The sequence below is a fragment of the Eschrichtius robustus genome, chromosome 3 (genome assembly GCF_028021215.1).
Source record: "Eschrichtius robustus isolate mEscRob2 chromosome 3, mEscRob2.pri, whole genome shotgun sequence".
NCBI lineage: Eukaryota > Metazoa > Chordata > Mammalia > Artiodactyla > Eschrichtiidae > Eschrichtius > Eschrichtius robustus.
The window spans coordinates 74027896-74042133 of record NC_090826.1 but is presented as its reverse complement, the minus strand read 5'-3'; the positions used below and the strand labels follow the sequence as shown (position 1 = coordinate 74042133).

General features: G+C 32.6%; 1 protein-coding gene across 4 annotated transcripts in view; it reads right to left on the bottom strand.

Annotated features, from left to right (window-relative positions):
• Positions 1–14238, bottom strand: part of PRKACB (protein kinase cAMP-activated catalytic subunit beta) — a 147965-nt gene that overhangs the window by 70938 nt on the left and 62789 nt on the right. Inside the window, exon 2 of one of the 4 annotated variants that reach the window (XM_068540186.1) lies at positions 13435–13585. The exons of 1 other annotated variant lie outside the window; for it this stretch is intronic. In XM_068540186.1, the coding sequence (XP_068396287.1) occupies position 13435 (1 nt within the window). In that variant the 5' untranslated portion in view covers positions 13436–13585. Of the gene's footprint in view, positions 1–12282; positions 12352–13434; positions 13619–14238 lie in introns of those variants that run through there. 2 more of the 4 variants (XM_068540183.1, XM_068540185.1) reach the window with 2 other exon arrangements.

The window sequence follows — 14238 nt, the reverse complement described above, 5'->3', positions numbered from 1 at the left end:
GACTATATAAACACATTTATCTTTCTTTTCTTAGTTTCTTTAAAGACCTTAAAATTGTATGAAGCAATCATTCTTAACACTGCATTTCTAGGTTTATAAAAATATAAAGGTAAAATGTGAAAATGACACAAAATTAGAGAAGAAATGGAGCTATATTGCATCAAAGTAGCTATATTTTACTAGAAAAGTAGATTGTGATAAGATAAAATGCATATTTTAACCCCTAAATCAACTATTAAGAAAATGTCTTTTTAAAATGTAGTTTAAAAATCAAAGAGGAATTAAAATGGCATCCTACAAATATCTGTTTAACACAAAAGAAGGAACAGAGGAAAAACAATACAAAAACTCTTAAGATATATAGAAAACAAACAGCACAATTGAAGATGTAAAGCCAACCATATCAATAATTACATTAAATGTGAATAAACAGATCACAAGGCAGAAATTATCAGACTGGATTAAAAAAGGTCCAACTATATGCTGTCTACAAGGGCCACACTTTAGATTTTAAGATAAAAATAGGTTGAAGGGAAAGGAGAGAAAAAGTTATACCATATAACAGTAACCATAATACAGGTGGAATACCTATATCAATATCAGACTATTAAATAGACTTTAAGACAAAAAATATTACTGAAGTCAAAAAAAGGAAATTTCATAATGATAAAAGGGCCAATACTTCTGGGAGATTTAACAATTACAAATGTATATGCAATGAACAAAATAGCCTCCAAAATGCTAAAACAAAAATGACAGAATTGAAGGAAGAACTAGGGACTTCCCTGGTGGCGCAGTGGTTAAGAATCCACCTGCCAATGCAGGGGACATGGTTCGATACCTGGTCTGGGAAGATCCCACATGCCGTGGAGTAACTAAGCCCGTGTGCCACAACTACTGAGCCTGTGCTCTAGAGCCTGCATGCCACAACTACCGAAGCCCTAGAGCACCTAGAGCCCGTACTCTGCAACAAGAGAAGCCACTGCAATGAGAAGCCCACACACTGCAACGAAGAGTAGCCCCCACTTGCCACAACTAGAGAAAGCCCACACGCAGCAACGAAGACCCAACGCAGCCAAAAATAAATAAATTAATTAAAAATTTTAAAAAAAGAACTAAATAATTCAAAAATTATAGTTGAAAATTTCAATATTCTTCTCAATAATTCATGGAAAAAAGAAAATCAATAGGTTACAGAAAACTTGAATATAATATCATTAAAATGACATTTATAAAACACAGCATCATAACGTCAGCAGAATACACATTCTTTTCAAGTACACATTGAAATTCTCCATACTAATCATATGCTAAGCAATATAACAAATCTCAAATTAATTTGAAAGGATAGAAAATTCATTCAAAAAATGATCTCTTATCGTAGGAGAATTAAACTAGGAATCGACAACAGAAAGAAATTTTGGAAATCCCAATATCTGGATTTAGATCACAAAGAAATCCCAAAGGAAATCAGAAAATATTTTGAACTGAATGGAAAAACCCCCACAAGAAAACAACATTTATGGGATATAGATAAAGCATAGCTTAGAGGGAAATTCACAACTTTAAACACATGTATTAGAAAAAAAGAAAGGTCTCAAATCAATAATTTAAGTTTCCACCTTAAGAAACTTAGAAAGAAGAGCAAATTAAACCAAAGCCAAAAAGATCACAGCAGAATTCAATGAAATGGAACATAAAAACAATAGAGAAAATGAAGAGACCAAAAGTCTTACTGATAAACCTTTAGCTAGACTGACCAAAATTAAGACAAAACAAAACAAGACAAAATAAAACAGAGAAGACACTAATTACCAAAATTAGGAATGAAAAGATGGCATAACCACTGATGCTAGAGAAATTAAAAGGATTAAAAGAGAATACTATGAACAACTTTACATAAATGATATAACTTAAATGAAATGGACAAGTTCATAGAAAGACACAAATTACCAAAACTAACTCAAGAAGAAATAAAAAATCTGAAAAGACTTATAAACAAACAAAAATATTAAGTCAGTAATTAAAATTTTTCCCACAAAGAGAAGCTCAGGTCCACATGGCTTCACTGGGGAACTCTATGAAACATTAAAAGATATAATACCAATCTGACACAAACTTTTCTAGAATATAAAGAAGGATGTAATACTTCCCAACTTATTCTATGAGCCCTGATGACAAAACTGACAAAGATCAAAAGAAAATTACAGATCAATATCCATTCCAATGCAAAAATCTTTATCAAAATATTAGCAAACCTAATTCAGCAGTATATTAAAAGGATTATACACCAGGACCATGTAGGATTTATCCCAGGAAGGCAAGGTTGGTTCAACATTGAAAATTAATTAATGGAATACACCATATTAATAGAATAAAAGACAAAACTACATAAACATCTCAATATATGTAGCAGAAGCATTCTACAAAATCCAATACCTGTGATAAAACCTCTCAACAAACTGGGACTGGAAGGGAACTTCCTCAAGCTGATAAAGGGTGAGTTTGGGGGTGAGGTGGAGAGGGGGACCCTATAGCTTACATTATATATAATGGTGAAAGATGGAATGCTTTTCCTAAGAATGAGAATAAGGCAAGGATATCTACACTCACCACTTCTTCACAACTTTGTATGAAAGGTTCTAGCCAGTGCAATGAGGTAAGAAAAAAGATATTTAAAAAGATATTAAAGGCATATAAATTGATAAGAAATAAACCTGTCTTTTTTGCAGATGACATGATTCTATACGTATAAAATTCTAAGGAATCTATAAAGAAACCATGAGAACTAATAAGTAAGTTTATCAACATCATAGGATATAATATATATATAAATCAATAACATTTTAAATACTAGGAACAAGCAATCCAAAAATGAAATTAAAAGAACAGCTCCATTCACAATGGTATTAACAGAAAAAAAAAATACTTAGGAATCCATTTTAACAAGACTTGCTCACTATAAAAAAAAAAAAAAACAGGAAACATTGCAGAGAAATTAAAGAACATCGAAATAAATGGAAAGCTATTTCATTTTCATGGACTTCAAGACTCAATATTGTTAAGAGAAGAGTCTCCACAAATTAATCTATAGATTCAACGAAATCTCTATGAAAATCCCAGTGGGCTTTTCTTTAGAAACTGACAGGCTGATTAAAATTTATATGGAAATGTAAAGGACCCAGAATAGCCAAAACAATTTTGGAAAGAACAAAGTTTGAGGACCTACACTACTTGATTTCAAAACTTTTTAAAAAGTTACAATAACCAAGACAATGTGGTATTGGCATAGGATAGACATACATTGATCACTGGGACAAAACTGAGAATTCAGAAGTGAACTCCTACAATTATGGTCAATTGATTTTTGACAAAAGGTGCCAAGATGATTAATGGAGAAAGAAAGGTCTTTTCAACAAACGGTGCAGTAAAAATTGGATATTTATATGAGTTAAAAAAAAGAACTCCACTCCATAGCTCACACAAAACAACACAAAAAATTAATTTCTATATAAAAGCATAGAATAAAAATCTCCATTACCTTGGGTTTGATAAAGATTTCTTAAGATTTGGCACCAAAAATACAATCCATCAAGGGAAAAAATGATAAACTGGACTTCATTAAAATTACAAACTTTTGCTCTTCAAGGATATCATTTAAGAAGATAATACAAGCCACCAATGGGGAGAAAATATTTGCAAATTATTTATTTGGTAAAGAACTTGTGTTCAAAATATATAAAGAACTTTTAAGACTTGACAATAATAAGAAAAAAACTCTCAGTTTTGAAAGTGGGCAACAGATTTGAAAATACATTTTTCCAGGGTAGATACATGAATGGTTTATAAGAACATGAAAATATGCTCAACATCATGAATCATTAGGGAAATACAAACTGAAACCACAATTAAATACCAATTCACACACACAAGAATGGCTAAAATCAAAAAGACTGATGATACCAAGTACTAACAAGAATGTGAAGAAACTGTAACCCTCCTACATTGTTGATGGGAATATAAAATATTAAGCTACTTAGGAAACAATTTGGAAATTTCTTAAAAAGATAAACATAAACTTACCATATGACCCAGTTATTCTACCCCTAGACATCAACTCAAGAGAAATGAAAGCATATGTCCACCCAGTCTTGCATGCAGATAGATAGAGCAACATTATCCAAATAAACCAAAAACTGGAAACAATCCTAATGTTCATCAGTTGCTGAATGGATAAACAAAAATGTTACATCCACACAATACAGTACAATTCAGCAATAAAATAGAGCCAACTATTGATATGTTCTATAACATGGATGAACCTCAAAAACATTATTGTAAGTTCAAGAAGCCAGCAACAATAGATTATATATATTGTATGATTCCATTTTTATCAAATATCCAGAAAAGGAAACCTGTAGGGATAGAAAACAGATCTGAGTTTGTCTGAGGTGGGGACTGATTGCAAAAGAGAACAAAAGAACTGTTGGGGGTGATGAAAATGTTCTAAAACTGAATTGTAGTGATGGCTGCACAACTCTATATGTTTATTAATAAACACTGAATTGTACACTTATGAGTGAGTCTTATGGCATGTAAATTATATTTCTCTTTTTAAAAAAGTTGTCAAGTGCTTCTCTACATAAGTAGAGTCAATCTGAGGCAGATCTTCTTTGCTGTGGGAAGAATCACTTCAGCGGACAACTTAATTATGTAAATTTAAGGCTGATAGGCATCTATTACCTTGGGGGAATGATCTAACAAAACCCTTTGGAGCTTGGTAAAGGTTGTTCCTCTCAATACCCTATGGTAAAGAGAGCTAACAAACGGGACGGAGGTAAGTAGATCTGCATTAAAAATAAAACAGGAATTTGAAAAGGAGGGATCAAAACCTAGACCCCATTCTTTGTAAGGTTCAGAATTACGAGAACTTCTTATCGATTTTAGTGATAGTATCTGTGGCCCATGAGTAAGAAGGCACACTAAATAAGCTTTATCAAAGAATAAAGGAGAATCTGGTGATTTAGGCTCATATTAGGGGCTCTGTAGGTCAAATTCAAGTACCTACCGAGGACAGGCAGGTAAAACAACAGAAGTAGTGAAGTGTGAAGGCTAGAGCAAATGAGACAGTATAAATCCTGACTAAAGAGAATAGTTATTCAGTGCAAATTCCCATTTGTTCTCATATGGGAATAAGAGGCCACTGAAATCAGTTTTTCAAATGGTTCAAGAATATGAAAGTCCAGGGACTTCCCTGGTGGTGCAGTGGTTAAGAATCCGCCTGCCAATGCAGGGGACATGGGTTCGATCCCTGCTCTGGGAAGATCACAGATGCCATGGAGCAGCTAAGCCTGTGCACCACAACTACTGAGCCCACATGCCCTAGAGCCCGTGCCGCAACTACTGAAGCCCGCATGCTGCAACTACTGAAGCCTGCACGCCTAGAGCCCGTGCTCCACAAGAGAAGCCACTGCAGTGAGAAGCCCATGCACCACACTGAAGAGTAGCCCCTGCTCGCCGCAACTAGAGAAAGCTTGTGCACAGCAATGCAGACCCAACAAAACCAAAAAAATAAAAATTAAGAATATTAAAATTATAAAAAAAGAATATGAAAGTCCAGATATTAATATGAAAGATCTTGTTTTAAAATCAATATTTTTTATTTACATATAAAATAATGGTATCACATTCAATTATTTTAAAATATCATGAGGACTAAATAAAACATATCTGTGATTTACATCTGGGTCACAGACAACCAGTTTGCTATCCCTGGAAAGATGTTCAAGAAAGGAAGGCCAATTTTGGTACAGTGTGGGGATGAGTCAAAAGCACCTTCTCACATTCAACCTGGCATGAAGCCACGATGACTAAGCATATAAGTATAAATTAAGGAAACTAAATCTGTGATATAAGCTTTGAATGAGTATAACACTGGAAAGGGTGGATCATCCTCCCATTAAGAATCAGTGTCTCATCAACTATACTCCAATAAAAATTAATACATATTTATACATATATGTATATGTATAGATGATTCACTTTGTTATAAAGCAGAAACTAACACAACATTGTAAAGCAATTATACTCCAATAAAGATGTTAAAAAAAAAATTAAAAAAAATTTTTTTAATGAAGGGGTAACAAGGATTTCTTAATGATTGTTGTAAAATAATAAATAATAAAATTTAAATAAAATATGACAAAAAAAGAATCAGTGTCTCAAAAAAAAAAAAAAAAAAAAAGAAGAAAAGAATCAGTGTCTCCACAAGGAGACATCCTCCCATTAAGAATCCGGTCTCCACAAGTATCAGCGGCATCGCATCAAGAGCAAGGATACGTCAAATTCTTTGGGACCAGTTTAAACCGTGAAACTATGTAGCACTGGCAAAATCAATAGCAGCTGAAAATGAGATTACTAGCCTCTATACTAATCAAAATACCCATCTCTTTCTTCATCCAACGTTTGGAAAGAAGATTAGCTTCTCTGGAATGAGTAAACTCCCAGAAGTTTAGCAATACTTGAAGGGGACTGGAAGAAGATCCCAAGAAAATTGCCATTTAGAAGTCCTGCTAATTTGAGCAGATGAGTACAGTGATTAATTCGAATATTTCAAAGACGAGACCTAATATGTATCCCAAGTGGGCTACACTTGTTATACAACCATAACCAGACCCCAGAGCTAAAAGCAGCCATTGTTTTAGGAGTTGCAAGTAATACTCACTCCCTCAGAAAATGCATCATCCTTCCAGTTTCAAATTACTAGCTCTTTTTGGATGACATTTTATTTTCAAAGTTCTCTGACCAGCCTGTTAGTCTTCTGGGTCCTCATAATATGAACTAGGTCTCTGAAACTAACAGAAGACCTCAGACAGAAATCATTGCTATAGGACCCAAAGACTGGTTTTTCTTACAAACATATAGAAAGATTTCACAGAATGGTGATTAAGAGTGTTGGCTTTGGAGCCAGACTGCCTGGGTTCAAATTTTATCTATTAGTTATGTTACCTTGAGGAAATTACTTTACATCAATGTGTTTTAGTCTCTTTATCTGAAAGATGTGAATAATAATAGTATCCATCTTATTGGGTTTTTTAAAGGATTACATAAACTAATATATGCAATGTGCTTAGAACAATGCCTGACAGATAGTAAATAAGTGTTTCATGTGATAGTGTATATGACAATATTCCACCCAGGAAACGTGGGAGTGAAGTGGTATGAGTCACCGCTATATTGCAGAATCAGATTTAGAGGATATACTTTATAATATGACTGAATCTCCAACCCAAGCAGATTATGGTATGTTGATTACCAAAGATAATGCTCTATTCAACAACTAAAACATGTCTCTCAGACCATTTGCTACTAATAATTGACCAATTTTGAAAAGTGGAAAATTTTTGATAAACACTAATAAGAAGAAAGTAAAGCATGCTTTTTGTGCCAGAAAATTATACTAGGGAATTTAAACATGTCTTCTCTGAATACTGAAACCAATTTAACTCCAAGAGAATATATTACATGTATATCTGGGATGCAATTTATTTAATACAAAAGCTTAAAATGGTTATAACAGTTCTCTACATTTGTCCTATAAAATATAAAAATAATGATATGCACAAAGATTTAGCTACAACAATGTTTATCACAGTGGTTTTTTTATACGATAGCAAAAAATTAAGAACAGTCTAGATGGCTAGTGACTGTTTAAATAAATTGTGGTGCATCCTTAAGATGTGGTGCATCCTTAATACAAAACAGCCATCTTAAAAGATACTGTAGAACAAATCTTTACAATAAGGAAAAAAGTTATGAAACACTGTACGGAGAGATCCAAAGTAAAGGGCCAGTGGAAATTTGCATTATCTATGCACAAAATAGACTATATATAGAACAAGGTTAATAGTGATTATCTTTTGGTGGGATTATGTGTGATTTTTACTTTTTTGTTTGTTCTTTTCTATGGTTTGCAAATTTTCTCCAATGAAGACATAGTATTTGGTAATCAGATTAAAATATTAGGGAAAAAGGGCTTCTCAAACTTTAATGTGCATATGAATCAGCTGGGTAATCTTGTTAAAATGCAGATTCTGACTCAGTAGGTCTAGATGGAGCCTGAAAGTCTTCCTTTTTAACAGGCTCCCAGATGATGCTAATGCTACTAGACTGGGACCACAATTGATCAAGACACTATCAAGAGTATATACTCAATCTTCCTTCTCTAACCATGTAGTATGGCTATTCTTGTAAAACACAAGCAAGCACAAGTTTCTCATTATTACACTTGATATAGTACTTGGCATTGTTAAACACTCCATGGAAACATTTTCTAATTTCAAATCATTTAATATCCCGGTTTCTTAGTTTTACTATAAAGGCTGCTGATTACTCAGATTCTTATAAACAATCATGATAAAAATGTACAGGTAACACTGAAAAGTTCAGTGCCTCTGAAATGTGATATTTATTTACCAGGGTCAGATCAGCATTTCACTGTTTTTGGTTAATGGCCACAGGCCTTTAAAGTAAATTGCAAAGATCATAATAGAACAAATTGAGAGAAAGCTTGTTAGTGTAAGACTGTAGTGATATTTAATGTTAATCTAACAAACAACTCAACATGTATTGAGAACTATGCTGGCAATACCAAAATAAATTGACAAATTCTATGCCTTCAAGGAGTTCAAAGTCAAACAGGGGAGAGAGGTAACTTGAGTACTAATGTAATATAATTTTAATACTATAAAATAAAACGTAATAGAAGTGAGTATGATATGAGAACACAGGAAGAGATCATGAATTCTAAAAAGGATAAAGAACAGAGGAACAGAAGAATGCTTTGGTGATTTTGTTACAAAGATAATATGTGAGCAGAGTCTTAAAGTATGAGCAAATCTCACCATTGGCAGTAGTAGGAACGGGAAATTCCAGGTAGAAGAAACATCATAAATAACCACTGTTGTTATAAAGGGATTCCATTGTCTGACTATTCATTGCCATGTTCACACAGTGACCAAAAGTATTAGCTCTCATCACTAATTATTAAGAGAAATGCAAATCAAAACCACAATGAGATATCAACTCATACCAGACAGAATGGCTATCATCAAAAAATCTACAAATAACAAATGTTGGAGAGGATGTGGAGAAAAGGGAAGTCTCATAAACTGTTGATGGGAATGTAATTTGGTGCAGCCACTATGGAGAACAGTATAGAAGTTCCTCTAAAAACTAAAAATAGAACTACCATATGATCCAGCAATTCCACTCCTGGGTATATATCCAGAAAAAATGAAAACAATAATTCGAAAAGATACATGCACCCCAACATTCATAGCAGCACTATTTACAATAACCAAGACATGGAAGCAACCCAAATGTCCATCAGCAGACAACTGGGTTAAGAAGATGTGGTATATATATATATATACAATAAAATAATACTCAGCCATAAAAAAGGATGAAATACTGCGATTTGCAGCAACATGGACGGACCTAGAGAATATTATGCTTAGAGAAAGACAAATCTGACTCAGACAGAAATGGAAACAGACTCATAGACATAGAAAACAAACTGGTGGTTACCAAAGGGTAGAGGGAAGGGGTGGGGGACAAATCAGGAATATGGGATTAACATATATTGGGTTGGCCAAAAAGTTCGTTCTGGTTTTTCTGTAAGAGCTTATGGAAAAACCCAAACGAACTTTTTGGCCAACCCAATACAGACTACTATATATAAAGTAGATAAGCAACAAGGATTTAAAGTATAGCACAGGGAATTATATCCATTATCTTGAAATAAGCTTATAATGGAATAGAATCTGCAAAAATACTGAATCACTATGCTGTACACCTGAAATTAACACAAAAATATTGTAAATCAACTACCCTTCAATTAAAAAAAAGGTCCTGAAGAAAAGTGCTAATTCTAACTAAGTGTCCAGCTCCAACAGAAGATGTATAGTAGCTAAATACATTTCCCTGTAGAATAAGCAAGTTAACTTTTCCTGTATTATGCTAGTTAAAATTCTTTAGGCTCTCCATTGTATACTTTTGACTCCTTTGTCATAGATTAGGTGACCATAGGTGCGTGGGTTTATCTCTGCACTTTCTATCTTGTTCCACTGATCTATATTTCTGTTTTTGTGCCAGTACCATACTGTTTTGATGACTGTAACTTTGTAGTATAGTCTGAAGTCAGGGAGGCTGATTCCTCCAGCTCTGTTTTTCTTTCTTAAGATTGCTTTGGCTATTCGTGGTCTTTTGTGTTTCCATTCAAATTGCAAAATTTTTTGTTCTAATTCTGTGAAAAATGCCATTGGTAATTTGATAAGGATTGCATTGAATCTGCAGATTGCTTTGGGTAGTATAGTCATTTTCACAATATTGATTCTTAGAGTGGATATATGTATATGTATAACTCATTCACTTTGCTGTACACCTGAAACTAACACAACATTGTAAATCAACTATACGCCAATAAATTTTTTTTAAAAAAAGATAATGTAGGCAGTCTTTTAGCTTAGAAGTTACAATGATACAGGTTTAGTGGACTAAGAAATAAGCATGGGAGTGTACTGGCTTAAAGACTGTATGAGCTTTGGAAAGGTAAAACTAACTAGATAAAGTGGTTTATTACAACCACTTTAGCTCTGATTCTACCTAAAAAAATCCATATTCAAAATTGTTCATTTGTTCAATATAGTATTTCAATCTAAGCTTCACTAATATGGATTTGTATCTGCCACAGAAATAGCCTGTCAATTCATGGGAAAGGAGAACAGGTAAAGCATTTGATGGTATTTGTCTATTCAGTCCTTAAAATATTGTAATTAGACATTAAATGTATAAAGTCCAAGATTTAAAATGTGCAAAACTTCCATTAAGTTCAGCATTATATAACTTAACACACCATTTATGATCAAAGAAAGATTTAAAAGCTAACCTAAATAAATTTGCTAGAAAGAGAACTCAATGAATGTCAATACTCCCTTTCATTCTGAGCCAGAATAAAAAGAATTCCTTCATGTTTTTGTTGTGAACTTCAAGTACTTATATGTGCATGGAATCAGCTGTTAAATATTTATGTTATCAAACAGGAATTCCTGTTACTTAATTTAGTAGTAAAAGATAAAACATTTAAGGCACCTGGAAACCACTGAGTGGACTTTATTTTGTATTTCTTCCTATATTTAACTGGAGAATAAAGAAACTTGGATTAAAATTCTTACATTTCATACATGCCTAGATTGGTAATTAATCTTTACTCAATAGTTCACAAACCTAATTTTTATAAAATTACATGTAGTTTCTGTGCTTAGCTGATTTCTTAAATCACACTTTTGGAACAAGCATACTCAGAGAGCTTATCATCAGGAGATATTACATTCCTTTTCCTTGTCAAACAAGTCATGCAAGTAAACTGCTTTAATTAGCTTTGAAGAATGTGGTTTGTACGAAAACTTCATACTGTCAAAACTCTTTCCATAACTCACACTATAAATGAATAAAAATCTGTGTTTTCATCATGAAAATAAACCTTGGAATTTTGAAACAAAAGGATTCCTCTGTTTCTGTTGTATCCATATTTTCTCCTCTATATCAACACATTCCATAATAAGAAACTAGAACTCCATGCTTACCATTCTCATCACTACATATATAAAATTATTGTGTCTATTTCTATATTTGAGGATATGAAAGAGAAAGTGAAAGAATGCTTGATTAATGAACATTCAGTTACTCTTTAAGCATTTCTTATATCATACCTATTATTCGAACAGCTACAAGGTTTGCACCTAATTTCACTGTGCACTATGATTCTATTTATTTTATTTTGTGACATCACCATAAAGAAAAATGTTAACAGCATTTTATCAGTCTGTTTTTTCCAAAAGAAATCATAGCTCATGATATTATCTTCAACTGCTAGATTTTAAAATGTCTCAGAAAATGTTACAAGCCACACGCATTTAAAAATGGTGAGAGTATAATTCAAACATAACTTTTAAATATTAAAAGCCCATGATATTCATTCGAGATACATTTACTAAACACCCACTATTTGTAGAAACAGGGATTAGTGTACTAATTCAGTACTGTCCTGGATCCTCATTGAATGTTTAATTAAAAGGTCCTTGAAATGCATAAAAATGATTTCCAAAAGGCCTTAGGAGACTGCAATTTAACAGAATAGGGCAAGTAAAATGAATAACAAACTTTTGTTGCATGGTAAACTTTAATAATGTACTATTATTTCAATACTCAACAGTTCATTACCTTGAAGATATTTGAGATTCCTCATATCAACTTGCTATATAGTAAGGATTAATTATAAATAATCAAAACCTATAAAGTGAAAAATAATTTGTATAAATATATGTTCTTTACTTTCTCCCTAAAATAGCTTGAGGAAGGTAAAAAATTCTGATGCAATAAAAAAAAAATTCAAATAAACTTCTGCGGAACTATGAAGGTACTATATAAATAAAAGAGTCAATTTTGTAAGCCATTCTTGGTTTTTTGTTGCTTTTCTTTTAGCTGAGTTTTCTTCCTTAACTGCTATGGAGTATGTAAACAGAAAGAGGCAAAACAGTGCTATTTGGTGATCAAACACACTAAAAAGTACCAAGAGTAATTCTATTGTTCCTTTAATCAGAATAACAAAAATAACGTGGGGAGGGTCCAAGGTGAGATGTGGAATGAAGGCACTGGTATTGTTTATATGTGAAATGTAGCCTTTAAAAAGTGCATGTCACAAAAAATCATTACGTATCACCATTTCAGCAAAGCAGTAAGTCCAAACATTTTAACATGCCTGGAAAGAATGTGATGCATGCATAAACAAGTTCCCCCCCCCCACCTCATATGAAAGCTTCTGATATTTATAATGTTATAAATATAAGATTTCACATAGAATAATCATACTATGCTTTCATATTATAAATCCTGCTTGTTAAACTCAAGTAACTTCACACATGCATTTAAAAATAAAATATGGCAAAAATAACAAAAATTTAATTATAAATGCAAGAGTCTTTTGCCCCTTTTGAATTTTAAGGCTTATAAATCCAAGATATTTTTTAAAATAAAATGATTATTTTCCTTAAATGTAGGCATTTCACTTAAGAACAACAACAAAAAAATTTTTTTAAATACACAAGAAATGATGTAAGAATTTTGTAGAAAATTTTCCCACTGATATTCAACTTAACTAATCGCATTTAAAACAAAACCATGAGCTATGTGATTCAGCTCAACTTATAATCAAGTTTTTGTAATTTTTTTTCAACTTCACCTTGCAAAATATCCTTGGGCAAATCATAAAAAGGCACCCCCCTCCACAGTTCTGTGCTTGATTCTAAAACTCCAATTAGCATTTTAGTTTCTAGTTACAATGTATCATAAAAAAAAAAAAAAAAAAAAACTTACTTGATCTGTCCCATAAGGCAGTATGTTCAGAGAAATGAAGGCTGTCATTTTCCAGAGTTGTTTTCTGATCATGTGCAGTACCTTTGGAGTGTCTATGAAATAATCGGCTAGCAAAACCTTCCAATTTCTGAAGAGCAGTTGTACCTGTATACTGATTACAGGGTAGTTCTCTGTAAGCTGCCATTCATGTGTATTTACACTTAATTTAAAGTAACTGAAAATATTTCCAGAAGGAGCTCAACAACTTCTTACACAGAAGCCAAGAGCTATGCATGTATCAAACTTCCTGTTTGCAGGGTATTCAAACCACTACTGCTGTTCTGTTTCCTGTTAATATAAAACAGCACATTACTGAGCCTTTCTTAGCAGAACTGTTCATCTCAACTAGAGATGAAGATTTTAAAGACTTGCAATATCATCCTAAAAGGCTATGTTTAAGAGTGTTTTAATATTAATATACAGGTTAATGAGAACATTAAATATAAAGCTTTACATATGGATAGTAGGCTGAAAAAAAAATTTTTTTAAAGGAAAACTAGTTAAACGTGTATTACAGCCCTGTACAAACAACTGAAGACCAAACCACTCTCCAAATATAATATGTTAAAAAGGTTGTGTTTTATCCAGGAAATCAGCTAATACAGATTAGTATAGATTTTATGAATCCTTATAAATTGTTAACTTTTCACTGAAAGCTGGTATGGACTAGATATCACAAAACACTTGCAAAACAAATTTTAACACATAAATTTTAACGAAAAAAATCTGAACTAGCACTTAAAAAAACTCAATGTTGCTAACTCA